The following is a 27,129-nucleotide window of genomic DNA, read 5'->3' on the forward strand; positions in this document are numbered from 1 at the left end:
TTTTTTTCCCTCACCAGGAATTCTGCGACGCATTTTTCTTGTACTGAGATACGTACAAGATTGCGCAACATGAGCACGTTTCTCCGACAATAGAAGTCACGTTTTCATGCCTGTGCCTCTGAGCCAATGAAAACCCCTTGATAGATATCAGGCGATTGCTTTCAACCAATAGCAGGAGTTTCCACCGACTTGATGTGAAAACACACGCCCGGGTTCATGGACTTTGTATCATGACTTTGGCCATAACATTTAATTTGAATATCAAGTAATGGCACCCACGAAAATGGGGCCGTTACAACCGTGACGGCAACCTTCACGGTGGTAGGTAGATGAGCATCTTACCACCATGCCACTCACAGATACAGGGGAGTCTATGATCGCCATTGTTTTGAACTTGACAACTTAATTTTTTTAACCCTTTAAGCGGCAATGACGAGATATCTCGCCTCCTGAAAAGCCTCTTATTTTAGCATCCACAAGATATTTTAAGGAATGTAGGGTTCTAGAATAGAATAATCAACTCTCACCGTCTACGAGATACTGATGCGGTGCCCTATACCTAGCGCAGGCTTTGGATCCGTCCTCGAATACGACGTACAGGTTTTTTGGCCGCCCGCAACGATTCCAAGTCGGAGGATGAACTGAATCCACCTCCAGGCCACGCAACTTGTCGCGGATGATGTTGACTTCCAAGTCATTCAGACCTTCGAAGATAAAAAAGAAAACGGAATGTAAATATATAAGCATATATTTAACACGTTAATCGTCATAAATATTTATGGTGTTATTTGGATCGTGAGATGCGCCCACTAATGGATTCACGCGCTCTTATCGTAAGTCGTGATTAATATTCTCCTCGTGTCGTGTCACTGAACGTCAAGGCTGTTTTCGTACGTTGCCATTCATTATGGGAGAGACGTTGGCGCGTCGCTTTATGAATGGGCCGCAGATACGTCACAATCGGCGCCATGTTTATGCCGAACAAAGCGCGGATCCAGAAGGGGGAAGGGGCAATCGCATCTCCCAAGAGCCGAATAATATGGGAGAAAATCTGTCTGTCCCGGAAAATACGGGATGAGCCGATGCACCAGAACAATAAGTCGCTTCTTCGAAACGCCGTCCTGAATCCGTCTGCCTCCGCTCTATTCGTAGTTGAAGATGTCTGCCTCCGCTCTATTCGTAGTTGAAGATGTCTGCCTCCGCTCCATTCGCGGTCGGAGGTGTCTCAGAGCCGTAGCGTACCTTCTTGGGGGCTCCGGGGTAGGCATTTTCTTGGGCACCCCCCCCCCCCAAAAAAGGAAAAAAAATTATGCAAAATAAGTGTACATTCATTGTGAGGTCCCCCCTTCCCATTTGGCTCGGTGCCCCGGGACAGTGCCCGGTTGCCCCAGTCTAGTTACGGTCCTGAGGTGTCTGCCTTCGCTCTTCACATAGGCGGTGATAGACTCGAATTTTGCATGGCCCTCACATGGGGGGGGGTTACCGGGCTCTAGCCCTGGGGCCCGGGACGGTCATCATCATTTTTTTGCTTTTTCACGCTATAAATTAACTACAGAAGGGGCCCGTTAAAAGTCTGACCGAGGAGCCCACAAAAGATCCCAGCCTAGGAGCCCCGCTACAGGATGTGGGGGGGGGCCATGGTCTCGAAGGTCTGGTGGGAGGCACGCGAATGTCTGGGAGGGCACGATAATATGATTGTGTCAATCTGCATGAGAAATACTTGGCCCCGGTATAGCGAATATGATTCGCCATACGGGGGTTCCCCGAAGGGTTTTATTTCTTCCAAAAATAATAATAATTCTTATATACACTCTCCTATGAGCTGAAGATAACTGCCTCGGCATCATTCGCAGTTGTTAAGATGCCTGCCTCCACTCCATTCGCAGCTGAAGATGTCTGTCTTCGCTCCATCTGAATCTAAATTTGTCTGGCTCTGCTCTATTCGCAGCTGAAGATCTCTGTCGTGGCTTCATTCGCAGATGGAGATGCCTGCCCCCGCGCTCAGGTGTGGATCCAGAGGGGAGCGGTGAGAATGACCGAACATCCAAAGAGCCGAATAACATGGGGAAATATGCCGGTTCCGTAAAATACGGGACGATCAAACGAACTTACGCGATTCGTTCCTCTCGTCACATCGTCCTGGATGCGCGCCCGTGCCGAATAGGGCCACCCTCATTCAAGGGGTCCGGTGCGAAGATAACAGCAAGGCCAGGGGAGTTTTAATAATTTCAGGGCTCTTCACCAGAATTTATATACCCTATGTGTGTGTGTGATGGCAATCGCCATCCATACATCGTTACATAATATACAAGAATGCTCAAAAATATCGACACAAAAAATATAGACAACTAAATGTAATTTAACAAAAATAAAATTTAATGAAAATTTTTAATTAATGAAAGAAATAATTCCAAGATCAATTAAAATTAGGACCTAATGAAACTAATGGAAGTGAAGAATCCATGAATCGAAAAGAAGAAAAGTAATTGACAAGAGATAACTCCAGCATCCATGGAAATTCGGGATGTATGAAAGACATACTTTTGAAAAATTGATGAAAACTCGGAATGAATGAAAGAAATGACTCCGAAATCATTTCTTTCTGGGTGAAAATGCGAGAATTGGTGAAAATCCAGAATTCATGAAAGAAATATTTCCAAAAATTTAAATACAATATTTGGAATTGGTAGAAATTCAGAATTCCATTGGTGGAAATGTATAATTTTTCATTTGTTGGAAATGCAGAAATCTACAATTAGTGGAAATGCATAAATCCTAGAATTGGTGGAAATGCATAAATCTACAATTAGTGGAAATGCAGAAATCCTAGAATTGGTGGAAATGCAGAAATCTACAATTAGTGGAAATGCAGAAATCTACAATTAGTGGAAATGCAGAAATCTACAATTAGTGGAAATGCAGAAATCTGCAATTAGTGGAAATGCAGAAATCTGCAATTAGTGGAAATGCAGAAATCTGCAATTAGTGGAAATGCAGAAATCTGCAATTAGTGGAAATGCAGAAATCTACAATTAATGGAAATGAGGAATTCCAGAATTGGTGGAAATTCAGAAATCTATGGAATTAATGGAAATGCCGAATTTCAGAATTTTGATGGAAATGCCGAATTTCAGAATTTTGATGGAAATGCCGAATTTCAGAATTTTGATGGAAATTCCAAATTTCAGAATTGGTGGAAATTCAGAATTCCATTGGTGAAATGTAGAATTCCAGAATAGATGAAAATTCAGAATTTTATAAAAGAAAAAAATTCCAGAATCATTTATTCTAGATGAAAATGCAGTTTTTGAGAATTGCGAAAAATTCAGAATTTCTTTCCAGATGAAAATGCAGAAAATTCCAGAATTATTATTTTTTCTAAATGAAAATGCAGATTTCCAAATTTGTGAAAATTTAGAATTCAGAATGAATGAAAATTTAGAACTCAGAATGAATGAAAATTCAGAATTTATGAAAGAAATCATCATTACCGTAAGTGCGACCGCACCCGTCGCACATCCCCTAAGGGCGGCTCTGATGCCAAATCAAAATTACATAGAACGGCAGAAAAACTTACGGTATCCATAGATTAATTAATATGCCAAGTTCAAATTTACCTCTCGGGCTCCGTTCCTCTAACTCTTCGGACCAGTATATTCTGTCCTCGACGATAGGCACGCCATCGAAGTTCACCAGGCTCACGTTCCTGAATCTCTTGACGCGGTTGCCCAACCGACGCTCCGTCCCGGCTCCAGTCCTGACTGTGGACGGTCGGCTGAACAGATTCACGAATCTGATCCGGAACATTTGTTGGGAATTCCTGATTTGATGTGCGAAAGCCAGTCCTCCATCGGCAGGATCCGATTTCGATGGATTGTTCTTTTCGTAATCGAAATCACCGGCTCTGAATACATCGTTGGCAGGTTGCTGCTGCTCATCGTAGTCTTCCGCTTCATCGTCGTCCGCGTAGTCGTCGTCGTTATCGTCGTAATGGTCGTCCGCGTTGTAGTCGGACTCGGGCGTTTCCAGGAACGGTTTCCCGTTGCTGCTGCTGCTGGTACCCTGCAGTCGATCCTCGTCGCCATCTCTCCCACCACCGCGGTGGTATAAGTACGAAGGATGACCGTTGATCGCCTTCACTGCCCTGATCCGTTTCAGGAACTGGGGCCCCGCCTCGTCGTCACGGACACTGTTCTCGTGGACGCGGTCGTCCGGCAGCGTGGAGAACGCCAGGAAAATGCAGAAGCAACCGAAACTGATGATCGTGACAGAGGCGAGAAGACGCAAGTAGCAAGTCTGGAAATATAGGTATATCAGGAAAAATAATGAGTACCACACATAGGGGGGCATTCAAGTATTACGTAAGCAGATTTTCAGCCATTTTTGACCCCCCCCCCTGTCAGCAAAGTCAGCAAACACCCTTACGAGACGCGGGGGCCCGGTGCAAAAATAATAATAGCGGGGCCAGAGGCGTCTTGATAATTTCAGGGCTTTCCTTAGCCCTGAATTTTATATTGGGAGATTATTCTGTGGGAGAGGAGGAATCGAAAATTTTCAGAAAATTAAAATCATGGTAAATTCAGGGTATAAATGAAAGAAATAACCCCAACACGTATTGAAATTTAGAATAAATGCGAGAAAAATTCAGAATAAATGAAGAAAATACGTTTAGAATCAAAATAAATGAAAGAAATAGTTCCAGAAATTGATGAAAATTCAGAAAATTCCAGAATTATTCCTTTCTGGATGAAAGTCTAGAATTTATGAAAAGAATTATTGCTACTGTAAGTGCGGGGCCATCCAAAACGACAGCCCCCACCCCACCCCTGTGTGCGACCACCCCTAAGCAGTGCCGTAACTAGACATTCCTGTGCCCTGTGCAAGAATTTGCATTTAGGCCCCTTCCGGCCCATTCTTGGGTCCAGAGACAATGGCTGCCCTGTGTGGGTGCACTTGTTGCACCTGCCTAGTTACTTTACTGCCCCTAAGGGTGGCTCCGCCCACATTTAGAGCAGCACTCTGATAGAGATGCTATCTTCTACTTGGTCAAAAGGAATCATGTGTTAGTTCTGGAATTTCATCCAAACGTGGGAACGAGAGAGAAGATAGAATGTTTATATAATGTGACGGCAGTCACCAAGTAAAAAACACAACATGTCGGTATTTGAGCTTTTCTGAACGCGTTCGCCAAAGGTATGAAGTATAGACAGACCTCAGCCAAAAGAAAGCAAAGAAAAAAAAGACGAAGTATTCAATTGTATGATTCACTAGCTATAATACCCGGCGCTGCCCGGGTTTTCTTCAATGAGGCTTTTTGGATCGCGTGATATCTCCCTCTTTCTTTGAGGGACATGCAAACCGTGTCCAAGTTCATCAATATGGCGACTTCCTGCGCGACTCATGAAATAAACAAATCTAGATTTAAAGAAACGTAGAAATGAATTTATTTATTTTTTCCTTTTTTAAAGGGGCGCCAAGTATTGCGACCCCCCCCCCCCCTGGACTTCAAGTTATTCATTCGCCTGTTTCTGCTCCAAAAAATGCTTAATTAAAGCTGTGGAATGTTTTCAATGTACTTTTTTAAGAGCCCATAATTAACTTTTAAACATCCTAAACTACATGCATTTATGCAGTTGAATACTAAAAGACAATACATTAATTTTCATGCTTGAAAAGTTCAAGTTAAAATCAATGTTATTGCATGGATATCCACCTCAAAAGTAGGTCCGTCTAATCACTTCATATTTAATCTCCTGGGCTTCGTATATCTCTAAGCGAACTCATATTTCAAAAATCAAGAATTCAATCAAATTTTTAAAATTATTGATGTGGTGGAAAACCCCGCCAAATTTCCGCATTTCTACAGTAAAATCGGCAATTTTAACAGTGATTTCTATGAGGATCACCCTTTTCCCGACCCTCAAACAGATGCTGATGATGATTATGACGTCTATTCAAAAAGCCTCATTACTGGGAGTATTGAAAATGTGGCAAACCATTATAAAGGCATAAACTATTATACATATAATGGCAGCGTTACAGAAGTGACAAACCATTGTAAAGGCATATACACGTCTGGAACGCATTGCTAGGGAACCACGGTAACCAAAGTAAAGGTTCGGAAAGTGATAGTTGAGGCCAAAAACCATTGTTTCCCGACAGGTTTTTTTTGCCCATTTCGGGCATTTGGCGTGCTCTGACGAAATTTTAAAGTAGCCTATCGTTCAAGTCGGGCTGCATTTGGTATATATGTAATAATTTGGCGACGATTGATCTAAAATTGTAGATTTGTATAGAGAACACACACAGACAGAAAATCAATTTTACATATATAGATTAAAAAGAAACAAAAATAGTTATTGGGAAAACGCTCTCACGCACGACAATTGTTTGTTACCTTCTGGACGTTGATCCTGTCCACGTAGAAAAAGTAAGGCTTCCTCATCATGTCTTCGTTACCTTCGATTGTGATAGTTATTTCTTCGCCTTCGGTCATGGTCGGTGAATCGCATTTAATCACTGAAAATAGCCAATGGGAATTAAATGAGTTTTTTTTGGAAAAGAAATAAGAGAAAAATGCGTCACATTCGGCCATCTTAAATTTCAAACGTTATGCCCGCTCTAATCGGGAATAAAATTACAAGCAATTAGCAAAATAATATAAAAGCGGGCCCATGACGCAGACAGATAAAGATCTCGCCAAGGGGTTGGCGTGCTAGACGCTCGGTCATAGACCTCCGCAGATTTGAGGAAATTTCTCGACTAAGCGTATATAGCGCAGGGGTTCTCAAACTTTTCCTACCCGCACGGCGCCTCTTTCCCCCAATCAACATCGGCTCGCATTCGCGCCTTGAAGTTGGGAGCCACAGAAAACCAACTTCAGCCGACCACCACTGTGGCGACGGTGGACCTCGCGACGCGAGTCCGTCACTGTGACCACTCGACCACCACAGCGGCAACCGTAAGAGCTAGAGTTTCGTTGCTTTTTTTCCACATCCTCGCGAACGCATATACAGTATTATCTCGACTATACGGCGTAGTCTCTTGGCACCACGGCGTCGCCAAATCACGGTAGCTATCACCAAATTTCGCTAAGTTTGTTGCCAATTTGGCGATATTTACAGAAGAATTAGTTAATTCTAATTTTTACATAATATGATGGCTATTAACAGGCGGAAAATGGCGTAATAAATGATAAATAAGAACTATATACATAAAATGCCGTAACAATATTTACATTCTTGACTTCCTTTTCCTGTAATAAATTTTTCAAACGTGAAGTACAAGCATTTACATTATGCATACATTTACGTGTAAAGTACATTACGTTCACGTATAAATTACTGACCTGTACCAAGAGGTTACAAAATATAAATAGGAGCGATTTTTGGTATTAAAATGGCGTTGTGGGGGGGGGGGGGAGGGTTAACAATGAGCATTTATAGAACTCCGGCCTATCCGGCTTTTCTGTAATCCGGCCCGCTCTTCCGCCACATTAGGCCGGATAGTCCGGATTCTACTGTACTCGGAAACCCCCCTATATCTCGGATTTCATTCGCATTCGCTGATTTTAGCGACCGCTACACGGGCTCACACATATATATATATATATCGGCAAAGTTATTTTGCGAGCACCCTTAAAAAAAAAAAAAAGCGTTCGAAAAGTCATCAGGGCCCGCAATAAATGTCGAGTTGAGCACCAAATCGTTGACACCAACATTAATAATTTTCCTCTTCCTCTTGGCCAAAGCGACCACAAGAAAAACACAAGTTCCAATGAACACAAATGTAATTTGCGATTCGTCCAATGTTTCCTTCGCATCTAAAAAAGCCGCACACGAGATATTTTTGAGCACCTCTCACTCCGAAGAGGCCATCGCACTGGTGTAATGTGTATACTGCTTGAAGGGAAAAGAAACAGAAGCGTCTGAGAATCAGGGAGAGTAGGAGGAAGAGAAGGCAATGATGGACGATGGGTCTTAGGTCTTGAGACAAGAGAACTATTATTGCAGGCGTTCTTACTAATGTCTAACCACCATTTCAAGATGTTTCAAGACCGAGGGGGAAGATACGGGACAGTTAAAAAAAGACATGAGAGAATGACTTATTTCTCACGGAAGCCGTTTTTTGAAATGTCTGTATGTCTGTCTGTTCCTTGAAAGTATGAAGAAGAAAGGAGACATGAAATATATAATTCTGAGGAATACAGTGTTAACTGTCAAGAACTGAAATAAGTCCTCCGTATTTATATTTCCTGAGCTTTTCTGACGTAACGTCACATATGTTGAGGAAAAAGACCCATGGCCCCCCACATGCTGAAGCAGGGCCCCTAGGTTGGGATATTTTACGGGCCCCCTTGCCAGACTTTCACGGGGCCGTTTATGATGAATTTATAGCGTGAAAAAACAAAAAAAATCATGGAAATCATCCCGGGCCCACGGCTGGAGCCTTGTCAGCCCACCCCTTGTGGGGGGGGGGGCATGAAAAGACCCATCGCATTTTCTCGTCTCCGGCATCTTTCGTCGCGAATTTCGGAGGCTGAAATGGAATTTTCATCAAAGATGCGAGTTGGAAAATGATCGAAACGTAAGCGCTGGAACACGTGTGGGCCGTTTGAGTTATTCCTACACCCAATATATAGTGTACGACAGCCGTCTTCAAATTGTTGCTCGCGAGCACCATGGTGTTCCCCCCCCCCCGTAGCACCAAGAGTGCTCAATGGTCTTGTCCGATTTAGTGCTCGCGAGAGCTTGATCAGTGTTTCGATTAAAACGCCGTGTATAGAAATTGCTTTAAAGAATTTTACAGTTAATGCAGATTTATGTCAAAATTGCTGTAAGGATGAGAGCGCTCTTCGTTTGATGACGGGCATGAGCAGTGCTCGCGACTCGAGAAATGTTGATGACCCCCTCGGTGTACGAGGAACCTGAGCCCCCCCCCCCCACTTTCCTCCACAATAATTAATGAACGCACAGTCAATGCACCACCTCCACCACCACTCTCCTTCCCGCATAAGAGCTTGAGTCCCGCATATACGGGACAACTGGCAATTTTCAGCCCCCCCCCAAATTTTTCAGGATTGAAAAATTTTTAAGGGACCACAGAAATGCCGGCCTATGAGAGAAATTTCAGAGCCGGAGACATGCCCCCCCCCCCCGCATCCTAGACAGGACCCCTAGGCCGAGCTATTTTGCGGGCGCCCAGACCAGACATTCACGGGCCCCCTTGTGATGAATTTATAGCGTGAAAAAAAACAAAACAAAATATGATGAGAATCATCGCGGGCCCCAGGGCTGGAGTCCAGTCAGCCCTACACTTGTGCGGCCCATGGCCGGTGGATTTTATCCGTTTAAGCGGGGATAAGTACGAAAACAATTTCCAAAAAGACAAACATTAATCTGAATCAGCGTTTTTTAACCTTTTTTTCGCCCGTGGCCCCCTTTGAAGCATTTTTTTTTTCTCGTGGCTCCCCTGTCTTACCCAGGGCCTTCTACCCTCAACTAGAAACAAGATCCTTTCTACGTAATGAATTGATTTTTTCCAGTGAATCTATAATTTTGCAAAGAAGATTGGCCTCCAGACCACTGGCCTAGAATTTATTGAGCTCCCCGCTAATCCGAGTTCTATTCAGGACCGGTCTCAACATCATGGGCCCCCTAGGCAAAGTGATGCTATGGTAGTCCCATACTTAGCCGGAAATAAACAGCCTACATATTTCCTACTTATTTTCAAAATTTACTGTACTATACAAAATATCATAAGGTGGGGGTCATTTATAGACATGAGACCCCGGGCATGACCCCTCACAAGAGTGGAACCCCTGACAGAGCTACAGCCCGGAACCTGATATGGTTTCCATAATTTTTTGTTTTGTTTTTCACACTATAAATTTAATATAGGGGGGCGGCGGTCTGTTAAAAATCTAGCCGGGGGCCTGCGAAAAACCCCATCCTCTAGGCAGTGCCGTCTTTACGCAAGGGCCCATCCGGGCACGTCCCGAGGGCCTCAGGAGAAGAGGGCCTCACAAAAATGAGATCCGGTTGAAATTTTCTAGAATTTACTAGGTAGGGCCTCAGAAAAACCACTTGGCCCGGGGACCAAATGACAGCAGCAAAAACGGACGCATGGCGCGCATTCTGTCATAGTGCAGTCAACCCATTTGGCGCTGTCTACAAGGCTACGGTGAGAAAGTCCACGCTCCCCCCACAAGTGCTACTCCTAGGTGATGGGAAGAAAACGATCCTCGAAGCAGTAGAGGCCCAACTACACACACTATACCCAATAGATGAGAGCGCAGATCTGGCGGAATATATATCTAACGAAGATGAAAATGTTTCTCACATCGCAACTAATGACAATCCGGAACCTAGCATTACTAAAAACGAAATCGGGAGAGCACTAGCGAGAACAGGCAAGAAAAAGTCGCCAGGGCCTGACAAAATAACGATCCCCATGCTGACCATTATACACGAAAAATTTCCAGATATCCTCGATGCCCTATACAACAAATGCCTCGGACTGAATTCAGTGCCTGCGGCTTTTAAAACGGGACAAGTGTTAATGTTCCTTAAGAATGGCAGATCCCCCGACAACTTGGACTCGTTCCGGCCCATCACATTGCTGCCACACATGGGCAAGATTCTGGAGCGAATTCTGGTGCAACGTCTCACTTATCACCTCGACAAAGTGAATTTTTTTCACCAGCACCAATATGGCTTTCGCATGGGCCGCTCCACAGAAGAGGCACTCTGTGACCTGCTGGACGCCATCGATGGGGCAAAAAGAATCAACCGCTATGTGGCACTTGTGTCCCTGGACATAAAAGGAGCATTTAATTCACTGAGATTCCCCATTCTCCGAAAGCTCCTAAAATCAATTCCGGCGCCACGTGAAATAACAGCAACTCTGGAGAATCTCCTGTTGGACAGAGTTATAGGCATGGAGACACAAGGACAGTTCGTCTCTCATCACCAGACCAGAGGCTGCCCGCAGGGGTCATGCTCGGGCCCCATGCTATGGAACCTGGTGGCAGATCAACTGCTCAAACGCAATTGGCCGGAAGGAGTGAGAATACAAGCGTATGCAGATGACGTCCTCCTCCTTTTATCGGCCCCGAAAATTAATGGCGTGACGGCTAGAGGGGCGACTGCGATGAAGATAGTCAGTGATTGGTTAACAGAGTACGACTTGGAAATTGCTGCAGACAAGTGCCGGTACATTTGGTTTAGTGAGAAATCCCGTCCCACTATCAAACTGAATGGGGAGCCAATTAGACATTCTGCTACCCTCAAGTGTCTAGGTCTAACCATAGATGGCAAACTAAATTTTTTAGCACACATGAAGGAGCAAGAGGCAAAGGCAATGAGGACCCTACAGCGAATGCGGAATGCAGCGGGACCGCAGTGGGGCCTCAAAACAAAATACCGAAGGATTCTCTATACCCAAGTTGCGGTTAAGATAATTACATATGGAGCAGCCGCATGGGGGTCCTCTATGACGGTTAGAACGCAGCGCATGCTGAATTCCGCACAAAGAGGATTTCTCCTGTACATGACTAGATGTTACCGCACGACGTCTACCATGGCAATGCAGGTGCTGGCAGGTACTCCTCCGTTGGCCTTGATCACGCAATTCCTTGCAAAATCCGCCAGACTCACCAGGCTGGGAAGAAACATCACGTCAGCAGGAATACACCTTGACTCAACCAATTATGAAAGAAATGCGATAGGATGGACCCAACACCCTGCCAGTGAGCCCTTCGATGCCCAGATAACAACCGATGAGCAACTCGTGGACCCCCAAATGCAAAGCAATCTACACAGACGGCTCCCAAACGGCGGACGGGACGGCAGCAGCCCTTATATGGCTGACTGATGGAATCACTACCAATCAATGGGCCGCGAGGCTGCAGGACGGTTGCAGTGTCTTCCAAGCGGAGCTGTGGGCCCTCAAAATGGCCACAGAGCAAGCCATAAAAACAGAGGACAGAATAAGGATTTACACGGATAGCAGAGCTAGCCTGGAAGCAATAAGAGACCCGCTCACACGACACCACAATGCCAGACAGATCCGCAACTACCTGACCACCAACAGAAATGTCAGTCTGCACTGGGTGCGAGGTCATTCTGGTATCCATGGCAACGAGTTGGTGGATAAGCTCGCCAAGAAAACCACCAAATCTGCTCAGAGCGCAATGTTAATTAAGCTTCCCCCTTCCCATGCCAAAAGACTTCTGAAAAGTCACTTATTAAAAATGTGGCAGGAGGACTGGGACGAACCTGAACACCCAGGCAGATTGATTCACGATATCCTACCTCGAGTCGGATGGAGGGCTGTGGGATGGTCCCGAGAGAAAGCCATTTTCTTTACTGGTCATGGACCATTCCCCAGCTACCTCGAGAGATTCAAAATATCTAACAACAACAAATGTATGTGCGGAGAAGTCGGCACACCACTCCACTATGCCACCAGCTGCCCTTACACAAAAGTCTTCCACCTGATCAAACCAAGGCAAGAGCTGGTGAAGGAGTGGTTTAGGAGGATGAGCCGGCTCGAAAAAGAATCACGAACTCTTGAGAATCTCGTGCGCTATCTCGAAAAAGAGGGCATTGAAAAACTCCACAGGAGGAGAATAGACACAGGCAACCACACAACTAGACCAGAGCAGCCTACGAGAAGATCCAGCAGACTGGCAGCACAGGCAGCAACACGGCACATTGAACAATAAGTGGGCGACCAAGTCACGGCCCAAGAGACCCCCGAGACAAACTGTGATCAGGGCTATGAATGGTTGTGCATAAAGAAAAAAAAAAAATGTCGGTTTACATAGCGGCGTGAAATCTTTATGTATATAATGTATATATCATGTACATATTTTTTTGTCTTGCTTTGTAAATATTTTTTCATAAACAATAAAAAACCCGCATTAGGCCCCCCCCCCCCGACAGGGATTCGGCAGTAAATTGTCCCTAGACGATTTGCCGGGGCTATTGTCGGCGAATTGAATTGAATTGGCCCGGGGACCCATGAAGCTCTTAAGACGGCCCTGATCCTAGGGAACCTGCTGCTAAATGTAGGCATCGAGGCCCGGGTGGGTCCATGCCCTAAAGACGGCCCTGGTTTTGTGGGTGGTTTTGTTGGATTCTGTAAGTGTATAGTCTCACTCTAATATAAAATCCTTATTTCTCCACACCTTAATTTTTCTTCTCGGCTCTCTCCGAAGCCTTCCAAACCACTAGGCCCCCTTTCTAAATTTCCTTCCGTGGGCCCCTTGAAGTATCCCAGTACCACTAGTGGGCCATATGGCCGTCGCGAGGGTTGTCTTAAGAGCATCGTGGGGGCTCCGGGCGAAGTGGTTTTTCTGATGCCCTACTTGGTAAATTATTGTAAATTTTAATCCGATCTAATTTTCGTGAGGCCCCCGGGCCGTGCCCATGCGTTAAGACTGCACTGGCCGTCGCTTGAGGAACCACTTATCTAAATGATAATGAATGCAAAGTGTTTATAGATAAAAATCGCCAAAAAAGACAGTTTTCGGTTCTTTTAACCGAAAAAAATAGGCGAGAGGAGACGCGCGAGAGGCGTGGCCCGAACCGCAATTTGTTATAAAATGGAACAGCTCAGAATAAACGGGGTCCTGACCTTTCTGGCGCCACTGTCAGGGAAGACGAAAGGTCTTTGCCGAGTGTGGGGGGGGGGGCTTGTACACAAATGTTCCTTAAAACTCGCCCTCTCTTCGTAGTAGGGCTTTTTCTTGGAGAGCCAGCCTTTTCTTGTAAGAAATACAACACTCGGGAATTTTTTTGCCGAGACTCTTGCTTTTTTCTGTATTCTCAAAAATATAGGCTTCTGTGTAGGTCAGTAGTCCCCTCCCCCCCCCCCCACTACTTTGGCCTGTTGGTCAGCTTTGAAATTCAATAGGCTTAAATTTTCGTGGCCTCCGCAAGAACGGGGGGGGGGGGGGGTTGAGAAAAGGTTGTCAGACCTCGGTCCAGTCCAGGGTGCTCAACTTTTACGTGGATATGGGGGGGCTACCGGGAGTTTTTTGACTCCCGGTAGAGGCAGAGATGAGTTTTTTACTTATTTAAAAAATTAACATCTCAAATAATAAATATCTTCACAACATCCAGTCTTCTGTATATCTTGAATACTGAATTTAAATAGTTCTGGGATTGTTTCCCTCATTAACTCTGAATTTCAATAATGCTGCGATTTTTTCCTTTGATTAAATCTAAATTTCAATAATTTGGGAAGAAAAAAAGAAAAAATTTCACAATAAGTGAACATCACGTCAATTAAATACCACGGTAGCTGGTAAATTAACATCATGTTAATTATTTCTGAAAAATAAGTCATGCCCATCATTTTCTCAGAATATCTAAACACGTCATGTCAATTTGTTTTCTTAGAATAAGCAGTCAACTAATGTCATGTACACATTATTTTACCAGAATACGTGAACGTCATGCAAATTTTATCAAGTGAAATAAACGTCGGGTTCATTTTTTAGAGCGCCATGTTATTTTTTTTTTCAGAATAAGTAAAAGTCCTGCAAATTTTTCTTTCTCAGAATAAGTGGCAAACTGACGTCATGTCATTTTTTTGGGAACAAATAAGAATTTTACACGTTTCTTTTTGGAATGAGTAAAATGTCATGCCTATTTCTTTTTCTTTCAGACTTTCTTTTTTTTTTTACATGACGTTCACTTATTGTATTAAAATTGACATGACTAATCTCAATAATTCTGGGATTTTCTCTGTCATTAATTCTGAATTTCAATAATTTTGCTATTTTTTTTCTTTCATTAATTCTGAATTGCAACAATTCAGCAATTTTTTTCTTTCATTAATTCTGAATTGCAACAATTCAGCATTTTTTTTCTTTCATTAATTCTGAATTTCAACAATTCAGCATTTTTTTTCCTTCATTAATTCTGAATTTCAACAATTCAGCATTTTTTTTCCTTCATTAATTCTGAATTTCAACAATTCAGCAATTTTTTTCTTTCATTAATTCTGAATTTCAACAATTCAGCATTTTTTTTTCTTTCATTAATTCTGAATTTCAACAATTCAGCATTTTTTTTTCTTTCATTAATTCTGAATTTCAACAATTCAGCATTTTTTTTCTTTCATTAATTCTGAATTTCAACAATTCAGCATTTTTTTTTCTTTCATTAATTCTTAATTTCAACAATTCAGCATTTTTTTTTCTTTCATTAATTCTTAATTTCAACAATTCAGCATTTTTTTTTCTTTCATTAATTCTGAATTTCAACAATTCAGCATTTTTTTTTCTTTCATTAATTCTGAATTTCAACAATTCAGCATTTTTTTTTCTTTCATTAATTCTGAATTTCAACAATTCAGCATTTTTTTTTCTTTCATTAATTCTGAATTTCAACAATTCAGCATTTTTTTTCTTTCATTAATTCTGAATTTCAACAATTCAGCATTTTTTTTTCTTTCATTAATTCTTAATTTCAACAATTCAGCATTTTTTTTTCTTTCATTAATTCTTAATTTCAACAATTCAGCATTTTTTTTTCTTTCATTAATTCTGAATTTCAACAATTCAGCATTTTTTTTTCTTTCATTAATTCTGAATTTCAACAATTCAGCATTTTTTTTTCTTTCATTAATTCTTAATTTCAACAATTCAGCATTTTTTTTTCTTTCATTAATTCTTAATTTCAACAATTCAGCATTTTTTTTCTTTCATTAATTCTGAATTTCAACAATTCAGCATTTTTTTTCTTTCATTAATTCTGAATTGCAACAATTCAGCAATTTTTTTCTTAAATTCTGAATTTGACTAATCTTAGGATTTTCTCTCATTAAATATGATCTGAATTTCAATATTTCTGGGATTTTTTCCCTCAATAACTCTGAATTTCGATAAATTCTGAGATGTTCTCTCTCATTAAATCTGAATTTCACTAATTCTGAAATTTTCTCTCTCGTTAAATCTGAATTTCAATATCTCTGGGATTTCCCCCCTCATTAACTTTGAATTTCGATAAATTCTGAGACTTTTTCTCTAGTTAAATCTGAATTTCACCAATTCTGAGATTTTCTCTCTCATTAAATCTGAATATTTCTAAATTAAATATTTCTGGGATTTTTCCCTCACTAACTCTGAATTTCATAATTCTGAGATTTTTTCTTTAACTAAATATGAATTTCACTAATATTCTGGGATTTCTCCGTCTTCAACTCTGAAGTTCAATTATTCTGGGATTTTTCTCTCATTAAATCTGAATTTAAATAAAATTCTGCGATTTTTTTCTCCCATTAAATCTGAATTTTTCATCATTTCTGGGATTTTTTTTGTTTTGTTTGATCATCTCTGAATTTCCATTGGTGAATACTGATATCCTTCGGCATCCCTGCACATTCTGTCAAGATTCGTGAATCTTTGGGGCGCAAATTCTCCCCCCACCCTCCTCCACAAAACAAGGAGCCCCAAAATCAATTTCGCACCGGGCCCCCGCACCTGATAAAGGTGGCCCTGCGCTTACCTACTCAAAAAAAAAAAACCCAGAACATGACGCTTATAAACAAAAAACATACTAAAAACAAGATAACGGTAAACTTACGGTCTTTTTCGTTATTTGTTGCTCAAGGTATTTCCGCCATTAGAAGATAATGTCACCAACACTCACACACCATAACACGGGATTATCTCTGGGAGGAGGAGGAACAGAACCATCGGTCCTTGACTATCTTTTACAAGAAGAACCCCCCGATAACTATTTAGTAGCTGTTAAGTTTGTGCTCAAGAGATTCACCATCACCACCACCACCATCATCATCCAGAGCACGAAGAGAGACTGAACTGTGTGAATGGTTCGTGTGTTATCACGGTGAAGAGAGTGGTGTGTTATTGGGGAGGGTTGGAACACATCATGGCCGAGAGAGAGAGAGAGCAAGTTCTTTTTCTCCCCTCTCTCAACCGTCTAGCTCTAGCTCTAGCTCTTTTTTGTTGTTGTTGTTGTTGCACTATGTCGCTCCTCCTCTTACTCATCCAATAAAGTTGGAGAGGAGGAAAAGGACCTCAACGTGCAAGAGGGGACCTTATACCTCATGCGTTGGATAATATACAGGTCCGGATCGTTTCGAGGACATCCTTTGAAGATCCGTTCGGTCTCACTAGCGCGTGGATTCCCCCCTCTCCCCACGTGTTGGAGCAGGGGGGGGGGGCCCATAGGCGGAGATTGACTTGGAAGTCTGGGGGGAGGCACGGTCATTATTGCTGTGGGGGGGGGGGAACACGATGATGATGATGATGTGAATTCAGATATACATAGATCAGTCGACTCCACCTTTGATGCTGGAAGGGGTATTGCTCCCCCCCCCCGTATATCCGCCCCATGAGGGTGCCCCCCCTAGTATGGCCCCAACAAGGGGTGGGCTGACAAGGCTCCAGCCCTGGGGTACTCGCTTCGGTAGTACATATACTAAAATTGGAACGATACAGCATGGCCCCTGCACAAGCCCTGGGGCGAGGGACGATTTTCATAGTTTTTTTTTGCTTTTCATGCTATAAATTCATCATAATCATCAAATTTCATAAGGGGCCCGTGAAAGTCTGGTCAGGGGGCCCGGAAAAGATCTCAGCCTAGGGGCCCTGCTCCAGGATGTGGGGGCCATACCTCCTAGGCTGGGATCGTTTGTGCCCCCCCCCCCCCCCGCTCCAGACCAGACTTTCACGGGCCTCTTTATGATGAATTTATAGAGTGAAAAAACAAAAAATGATGAAAATCGTCCCGGTCCCCAGGGTTGGAGCCCTGTCAGCCCCGCCCTTGTTGGGGCCGTGGTCCCGCGCATTGCTGTTTTAACGCGTGGGCCCACCTGGGAATGGCTTCCACGTCGGGGAGCAGGGCCCCACCCTTCTAGGCTGGGACATTTGGCGGGCTCCCAGACCAGACTTCAACAGCGAATTTAAAGCGTGGAAAAACACAAAATAATGAGAATCGTCTCTGGCTGAGAATCGGCCCCAGGGCTGGTGCCCTGTCAGCCTCACCCAGGGCTGAACTTGGACAGGTGTGAAAGTTGCAGCGACACCGGGCAGTTAAATTTTAGGGGTCGCAAAACTGAATAAAAATACTTTTATTACGTTGAGTTACATTTTGACCTCTTGACAAAGCAATAGCTTAAACTTCTGTCCAAGACAGTAGGGCCGCAACTAAGAGCGAGCAGGCAGGTCCCCTTAGGAGGTTTCACCTCGGGGCACCGGACCAGAGGAGGCCGCAAATTTCACTCTTTTACCTTTCATTCAACATTACGAATACATACTTACATACTTGCCCCGGCCCTGCAAGACAGGGAATCCACAGACCTAGGGTTTTGAGCCCCCCCCCCCCCAAGACAGGCCCCTATATCTCACAAGTTCAGGACGCGAGCACTGCCTTTACCCATCACCAAAAGAATATCACCCAAGTTTGACATACGCATGGAATCAGGATGATTTAAATCCTTGAATGTAAATTATATACAAGGTGTTTTATTGGAAAGTTGATCAAGTGCTCGCGAGCGCCAAATCGGACATGAGCATCGAGCATACTCGGGGGGGGGGGGGAGGCCTTCATGGGAGCAAGCCGTGGTGTTCGCGAGCAACGGGTCGAAGGTGCCTGAATTAGAGTGAAAATATAGCGAGGGGTGCTCCCCAATCCAAATTTCGGCCGCAATGAAATAGGGAGACCTCCTCCCGAAGGCGCCGATTGAGGGCTATTTGAACCGAGAGGCAGAGCCGCCCCTATTGAGGTGTGCGACACACACCGGGTGTGGCGCTTTCGGGGGGCCCCCGCACTCACGGACTAGAATAGAAACAAAAAAAATTTTTAATGAAAATAAGAAATGATATTGTATTACTTAAACTTATTCGTTTCGTGAAGGGGGCGACATGCAATAAATGCATTTTTGTGTCTCGTTGGGAGCCCCCAGAAGCCCGAATCAAAAAGGGCTTTTTTTTTCCAAAATTCTCAAATTAATTCTTTTATTATTTTATTGATTTTTCCCGATTTTCTATCAATTCTTGAATTAGAAGTGAAAGAAAAACATACGAATTAATTTTTTTTTCTTTCATTAATTATAAAATTCTTTCTTTCATTTACTCTGGAACTAATTCTTCCATTAATTCTGGAATTATTTTTTTCTTCCATTTTCATTATATTTCTTTCTTTCATTAATTCTGAAGTTATTTCTTCTATTAATTATGAAAATATTTCTTCTATTAATTCTGAAAATATTTCTTTCTCATTAATTCTAAAATTATTATTTTCATTAATATTTTTTTTTGAAAATGTTTTTCATTAATATTCTGAAAATATTTTTTCATTAATATTCTAAAAATATTTTTTCATTAATTTTCTGAAAATATTTCTTTCATTAATTCTAAAATTATTATTTTCATTAATATTTTTTTTTTGAAAATGTTTTTCATTAATATTCTGAAAATATTTTTTCATTAATATTCTGAAAATATTTTTTCATTAATTTTCTGAAAATATTTCTTTCATTAATTCTAAAATTATTTTTTTTCATTAATATTCTTTTTTGAAAATATTTTTCATTAATATTCCGAAAATATTTTTCATTAATATTCCGAAAATATTTTTCATTAATATTCTGAAAATATTTCTTTCATTAATATTCTGAAAATATTTCTTTCATTAATTCTAAAATTATTTTTTTCATTAATATTCTGAAAATATTTTTTCATTAATATTCTGAAAATATTTTTTTCATTGATTCAGGAATTATTTCATTCATTAATTATGCAATTATTTCTTTTATTAATTTCAAAATAAGATTAACCCCCTCGTTTCCCCGAAGGGGCGATCAGAGTTGAGCCCCGCCGACCATCCCCATGTCTCAGGACTCGGCGCCCTCTCAAGAGCATAATGGGACTACCGGGCAAATTGATTTCTCTGAGACTCATTGCCTTACAAATTGTTGGCCATTGCATGTTAAATATCAGAAAAATGTTGTTTGCCGCTGTGGTGGTCGAGTGGTTATAATGCCGGACTCGTGATGCGAGGATCCGGGTTCGAACCCCACAGTGGTGGTCGGCTGAAGTTGGTTTTCTGTGGTTCCCAACTTCAAGGCGCAAATGCGAGCCGATCTCCCCGTTAAAAAGTCTCGCCACAGAGAGCAACAGTCCTACAACAGTAAAATCATTCAACCATAACACTTCACTCATAGTTAGTAAAACTGGGGGCAGATGACAGCACTACACATAACAAGCATTACACAGAAACAAACTTTACGTCAGGTTGCACTACACGTACACGCACATTCCCGCATGTACCGATTCGTTGGGGGGTTCCGCGGGGGGGATGCATGTGTGGTGTAGCAGTAGTAGGTAGGGGCTCGGGGATCCATGATGTTCTTAAGTCAGCCACCTCGTTGGGCAATTTGCCTGTTGTGGCGTTGTATTTGTATTTGTTTCGAGATCTTTAATATCATGGGGCTCCCTCTACACTTGAGGGCCCATGCGTTAAGATGGCACTGCCAGGACTACGTACGTAATTTTGAGCACGGCCCGGTAGACCTCGTGGCGACCAAGTACTGGACTCTGATTTTTGAGAGTTAAGGTGCCTATATATTACTCTGACTTGACGTGGGACCACGTGGTACAGCGTGTGATCTAAAATTCCCACCCTTGAATCTTCTGTAGATTGTCATCTTCACATTGTGCGAACGTGACGCGTCAGCGAAGACTACAGAAGAGTCTTTGGTGGAGTTTCATAACACGCATTACCACGTGGTCCCACGTCACATTAGAGTAGTCTGTAGCCTACATTTTAAAGGTACTTCCAACTGGGGGGGGGGGGGGCAACATCACTAGGCCTGGAGCACGGCTGATGCAACACAATTGAGCAGGACTGAATTATTGAGTCGGCCGTGCCTGGAGCCCCATGATGAGTGAGCGGTTGAGTGAGACCCATGGCCCCCAAAAGGGGTGGGCTGACAAGTCTTCAGTCCAGGGGCCCGGTATGATTTTCATCATTTTTTCGTTTCTTCACGCTATAAATTCATCATAAAGGGGCCCGTAAAAGATCCCAACCTAGGGGCCCTGTGTCAGGATGTGGGGTATGGTGAGACCCCTGTTCAAGTGCATAAAACAAGGGTGCTCAACTTTTAAGAGAGAGTGCTGGCCACATCATTGGTTCGATCAAGTGTTGCGGGCCACTGAGTGTCACTGAGTGGCGCGGGCAGCTTGAGTGCTCGCGGAAAATGCTGCGAGCCGCTTAAGTGCTCAGGAATTGTGTCACGGGCCACTCAAGCTATCTGTAAATGTGGCACGGGGTCACTCGAGCGATCTGGAACTGTGTCGTAACTTGAGTGATGTGGAACTTCACCGAGGCCCACTCAAGTGCTCTAAAACATTGCCGCTGGGTCACTCAAGTGATCTCGAAACGGGCTGCGCGTTACTTGAGTGATTTGTAAATGTTCAGCGGGTCACTGAAGGGATCCGGAACTGTGCCGTGAAGAGGTGGATTTAATGGCGGGAGCACCGGGCATGCCCCCTAGGCTGGAATCTTTTGCGGGCCCCTTCTGTAGTTAATTTATTGCGTGAAAAAGCAAAAAAATGATGATAACCGTCCCGGGTCCCAGGGCTAGAGCCCTGTCAGTCACCCCCCCCCATGTTGGGGCCATGGCACCGGGAGCACGCCCGGAGCCCCGACGTCTAAAGGGCCCCTGAAAAACCAAAACTTTACACCCTTTTCTAATTTAAGGGGCGCCTGGGGCCCTCAACCGACTAAAGTCCGCTTCAGGCCACGGGCCACTTAAGCACTCTGGAACTGTGCCACGCGTGAACTGTGAATATGCCACTTAGTGCATTTTTATAAGTTAGGTTTAAGGTCAAAGGCCACATCACACGATTCTGAGGGCCACATTTGGCACTCGGGTCACCGGTTGAGTATGTATGGCAGAAAGATCTTCAACCTTTTTTTCCAGTCGCGAGCACTGCGTGTGCCATGGCCCCCACATCCTGAAGCAGGGCCCCCTGGCTGGGATCCTTTGCCTCCCCGACGAGACTTCCACGGGGCCCCTTTATGAGGAATTAATAGCGCAAAAAACAAAAAATGGGGAAAATCGTCTCGGACCCCAGGGCTGGAGCCTTGTCAGCCTACCCCTTGTGGCCTACCCATGGCCTGTGCCTATCATCAAAAGACGAGCACCCTTACGGCAAGTTTGACATACGAATGCAGCATGAAACCAAGACGATTCCCAATCCTTGAACGCAATGGTGTTCAATTCAAACGTTGATCAAGCTCTCGCGAGAGCGAAATCAGACACAAACATCGAGCACCCTTGGCACTTCGGGGAGCACCGTGGTGGGTGGTGCTCGCGGGGAACGGGTCGAAGATGCCTGGCATAAAATCGTCATAAAAATGATACCCAGTTTTCAAACCTTACTCTTTTTATACAGTATATCGTCCCTTTGCACCAATTCTACAAGGGGCCCCCCCCACCCCATAAAAAAAGAAAGAATTCCCTCTTATTTTTGTTCCACCCACTGAAACCAGGGGCTCCCTTTCTCTAACAACAACAGCAAGAAAGGGAAGGGGATTATACATATACTCCGTACTATGGCTTTTAGGGGAGGATTATGGGAGGAGGGGGACATGCTATGAGAATTGATGAACCACAGAGAAGGATTCCGTGTTCAAACATAAAAACACCACGTGGGGTAGCCAAGAAGCTCTGTGGGACATCGCAGCTGCGAAAAGAAAACCCCATAAAAGCAGGAACCCCACGAAAGCCTGGTTACGGCCCGACTTGGGGACGGACGGACGGGACAAAGCTACCCAAATGCCTACCGAGTTTTCTGCTTCTGTACAAAAAAAAATAGGCTTTGAGCGACACCAATTTTGTGAGATACAAGAATTCAGGTGCTCAATAATACTGAAAAGCGTGGGGAGCACTTCTTTGGTACCTCATTGTATTAAGGGTTTTTTGTCCCCCCCCCCCCGTGTACTCTATACATAATACAGTTTTCAATGTCGTTTGTGGTACTGATCTTTGAAGATTTCGTTTACTGTTTAGTCCGGGTATCTAGCTAGTGAGCACCGCTGTTGGCCAATGGGGTGCTTGTTCGCGATTTTGTGCTTTTAAGTAGTATATTCGAAATCCTGCACTGAACCAACAAACACCCCCCCCCCCAACTGAAGAAGGGGGGGGGGGGAGTTTCAGGTTGCAATCAGCTGGATCATTAGTTAAGTCGGATGATTAATCTTCATCATAGCGTACCTTCTCGGGGCCCCCGGAGCGGACGTTTCCTTGCGGGGGACCTAAAAGGGGAAAAATTATGCAAAATAGATGTACATCATTTGTGAGGGGGGGGGGCCCTCATTTAGCTCGGGGCCCTGGGACAGTGTCCCGTTTGCATTAGCCTAGTTACGGCCCGAATTCTTGCATTTCACAAAATTGGTGTAGCCCATAGCATATTTTTCTGTACAGAACATGGGCTGAGATACGGGGGGGGGGGGGCATGGGAACAATTCCCCCCACCAGCTGATTGACTGATCTAATGCATATGCGTATATATGAATTGACTTCATCATCATCATCGTGCCCCCCCCCCCAACAATTATGGCCGTGGCCCCCACGGACTATATCTATCTCCACCTATGGTACAGAAGCGGAAAAACTCAGTACACATTTGGGTAGCTTTGACCCGTCCATCCGTCCTCCCAAGTCTTAAAAGACTTGTCTAACATTCGATCGAATGTAATCTATACGCTTATTGCTTGCATATGTCGAGTTTTATAAAATAATTTTATAAAACTTTTATAGTGTAATCTCGGCCTTAGTAATAGCATAATGACATTAAGTTGTGTATTTGTATCATTGTGAGCACACAGTAAGTAACTCGATCATTTCTCGATCACTGAAGTTCTCGTGATATTGAGAATTGCTGCGTCCAATCAGTCGATGTCCAAACGTCCCGCGTCCAAACGTAATATACCGGCTGAACATAGGCGGAGATAGACTTGGAAGTCTGGGGGGGGGGGGAAACACAGTCATTACTGCTGGGGGGGCACCATGATGATGATGATGTCAATTAATATATGCATTAGATCAGCCGACTCTCCACCTTTGACGCTGGGGGAAGGGGGGGGGGTGGCACCGCCCATGCGGCTGAATCTACATCACCAACTCTGGCCACATCGCTATATATTGCAATCTACTGCCATATCAATGAGTTAGGTTGGAAATGAAGGCGCCATCCATCAGTGGTCGCCTCAAGCCAGTCAGGGAAAATACCTTATCTATATTCTTCCCCGGGTTTGGAACCCTGGGACCGTGACGGCAACCTGCACGGTGGTAGAGACGACCACCACGCCAACTCGATCGGTGATTTCGAATCTGGCATTGGATATGTCAAATTGGCTTTAATTTTTGGGAAAAGGAAGTGAAATTTTAATGATAATACTATAAGCAGCATGCAAATCTGATTGTTGAGAGCATGCATTATCCAAAATACTGTAGCCAATTCGGGAAAAAACCAATCTAGATTCGGAATCAGTGCCCTAAAATGACTCTAAAATCACTGAAAAATATCTTTGTGCCAATGATTCACTCTATTTATTTATAACGCACAGTTCCAGCGTGATTTGCACCATTATATTATTATGGTATTACCATTTCATATGCAACGATGGGCGGATGGGGGTTTCCGATCGTGCATTTTGGGTACGGCCCCCATTTCCCCCCCCCCCCCTAATAATAATCATTTATACGGAGACTAACTTTTAGAGGAAACGGTTGTGGCAACTCACGCAACACATATGATCATCAATATCCCCCAGCGGATTTTTATTCTTTTAAAGGTGCGGCTAAATATTCGAGACCATGTTGAGAGAGAGACTAAACACACGTTCAAATAGAATGGCAAAAGAAAACCCTAGTGGATGGGGTTCCAGAAACAGCGGGGGGTTCCCTCTTGGGCGACAGCACTTGTGTGTGACGGACATTGAAGTGAGATCACGGTGGAAGGAGGGGGGGACGAGGGTGCTATTCATCAGACGACGTGCCACTCCACAAATTTTAAATTGCTTTTAAGAACGGAAAAGGGGGGGGGGGGACCGTTCAAGTATTACGCCAGCAAATTTTTAGCCATTTTTGAACCCCCTCCCCCCTTGTCAGCAAAATTTCGTCAGCACTGCTCCCCCCACCTCCTAACGCGTATTGGTGGTATCGGAAACGTACGCGGGAGGGGGGGGGGTGTAGGGGGGCTCGTGCGCGCGCCTCCCCTTGACTAATATATGGTGAACCCTTGACCCGCGGAACAAATGTGACCCTGTAGGTTATCTGATGTGGCTTGCCCCCCCCCCCCTCAAACCCAATTTCGTAAAAATGAACTAAGAATGATGCACATTTACAAATTGCTTGAATGACCCGTGGCACAATTCTAGAGCATTTAAGTGGCCCGTGGCACATTTTCAGATCACTGAAGTAGGCCTCAAACATCACTTTCAGATCACTGAAGTAGGCCTCAAACATCACTTTCAGATCACTGAACTTCGGACTACGCTGTCCGGGTAGAGGCGAATTTATTGAGGGTTATACAAATTTTTCCGCCCTCCCCTCCCATTCTACTAAGTTTCTTGGCGACTCATCCCCTCCCCCCCCCCAAACTTGCCGTCCCTCCGAACATGCCACTCAGGGCAACTAGTCCGCTAAGCCCCCCCCCCCCGTAAATACACCACTGATCCTGGGCCCAGCAATTCTTGATGATGATGATGATGATGATGCCCCCAAACAAGTCTGACATAATCGATGGAGGAATAAAGAATAAGTGACCCACGTGGGACTATACCATTAGCCGGATATGCTAATGAGATTATTAACATGGACGGAGGGGGAGACGTGACAGGGAAGGTTAACGATGAAAAATGAAGGGTTGGGTCCCCCCTCAAGTCCTCTTGAGGGGGAATTAAGAATTCCCATAACGTGTCCGTACCCGTCCCGCGGCCGATCGAACGATTAAGAACACACAGGTTGCGACCGGACACATCCGAGAGCCGTAAAATATAATTTATGCATAAATGCTGATGAGAACTCCTCGGAGCTGTCCCGCATTCCAGAGATTGATGCGTTTCGAGGTGTTGGCACATGCGTAGGTAGCCAATGCGTACGCTGATACAGGGAGGGGACGAATGAAGATCGCCTGCCTCCTCCACCTCGTTCAGTGAAAAAATTGTATTAGGGGTCATTCAAGTATTACGTCAGCATCGATGGGGGGGGGGGGTTTCCGATTTGCTGACTTTTGATGACAAGAGGGGGGTGGGGGTTTATATGGAAAATATGAATTTTTTTTTTTTAATGGCATCTTACTCGGGTGCGCCAAAAACGAGAAAAACCTTCCGATAGTTTGTGGGCACTTGAAGTAACATTCCCCCCGCCCCGCTATTGATAAGTGTCCCACAGAACCACTTTGGTGATCTCTAAATCTTTCCGCGGATCCAAGTGCTCTGGAAATGCGTCCGGGCCGCTTAAGTGCTCTGGAACCGTGCCACACATCGCTCAAGTGATCCGTAATTATATGCCGTGGATCACATAAATAATCGGAGAATGTGCCGCGGGTAACTTGAGTTGATGTAGAACCGCACCGGGGGGGGGGGCCACTTGAGTGCTCTAAAACTACGTCACGTGTCACTCAAGGGATCCCTAAATGTGTCACGGATCGTTTAAGTGTTCTGGAACTGTGTCCCGGGTCATTTAAGTAATATGAAAATGTGCCACGGGCCGCTTAAATGCCCTGTAATTGTATCACGGGACACTTAGGCGATCTGTAAAAATGTGCCGCTTAGTTCATTTTTACAAAATTAGGTTTGAGGAGGGTAGGCTGCATCAGATAACCCCTAGGGCCATATTTGGTCCGCGGGCCAAGGGCCTTTATGCGATTTATCATTATATGGCTTAGAGGGTGGGTCGCAATGAATTTATTAAGGATAAATTTTGATTTCATACCCTTCAAATAGCATTGAAATTAACAGAAATTGGTTATAATAACATGTAAAGGTATTTTTTTCCCAAAATTTCAATTAAAAAAATAAATTTTTGATCTTCGGGCCCCCCCATGCCCCCCCATGCCCCCCCCCTCCCTTCTGT

At 43.9% G+C, this 27,129-nt stretch overlaps 1 protein-coding gene and 1 pseudogene across 1 annotated transcript in view; one reads left to right on the top strand and one right to left on the bottom strand.

Annotated features, from left to right (window-relative positions):
• LOC149071713 (four-jointed box protein 1-like) overlaps positions 1–16,879 on the bottom strand; it is a 30,356-nt gene extending 13,477 nt beyond the window's left edge. The window contains exons 1-4 of the mRNA XM_089247712.1: positions 16,599–16,879; positions 6,398–6,519; positions 3,618–4,296; positions 528–704 (exon numbers count right to left, since the gene is read on the bottom strand). Of these exons, the coding sequence (XP_089103838.1) occupies positions 528–704; positions 3,618–4,296; positions 6,398–6,496 (955 nt within the window). The 5' untranslated portion in view covers positions 6,497–6,519; positions 16,599–16,879. The remainder of the gene's footprint in view (positions 1–527; positions 705–3,617; positions 4,297–6,397; positions 6,520–16,598) is intronic.
• A 556-nt stretch (positions 16,880–17,435) lies between these two features.
• Positions 17,436–17,527, top strand: LOC149071714 (U6 spliceosomal RNA; annotated as a pseudogene).
• Positions 17,528–27,129: the final 9,602 nt, after the last annotated feature.

This window comes from Pholcus phalangioides, unplaced genomic scaffold (genome assembly GCF_987345545.1).
Source record: "Pholcus phalangioides strain wild (caught in Gottingen) unplaced genomic scaffold, Ppha-v1.0 ptg000018l_1, whole genome shotgun sequence".
In the NCBI taxonomy this organism is placed as follows: Eukaryota; Metazoa; Arthropoda; class Arachnida; order Araneae; family Pholcidae; genus Pholcus; species Pholcus phalangioides.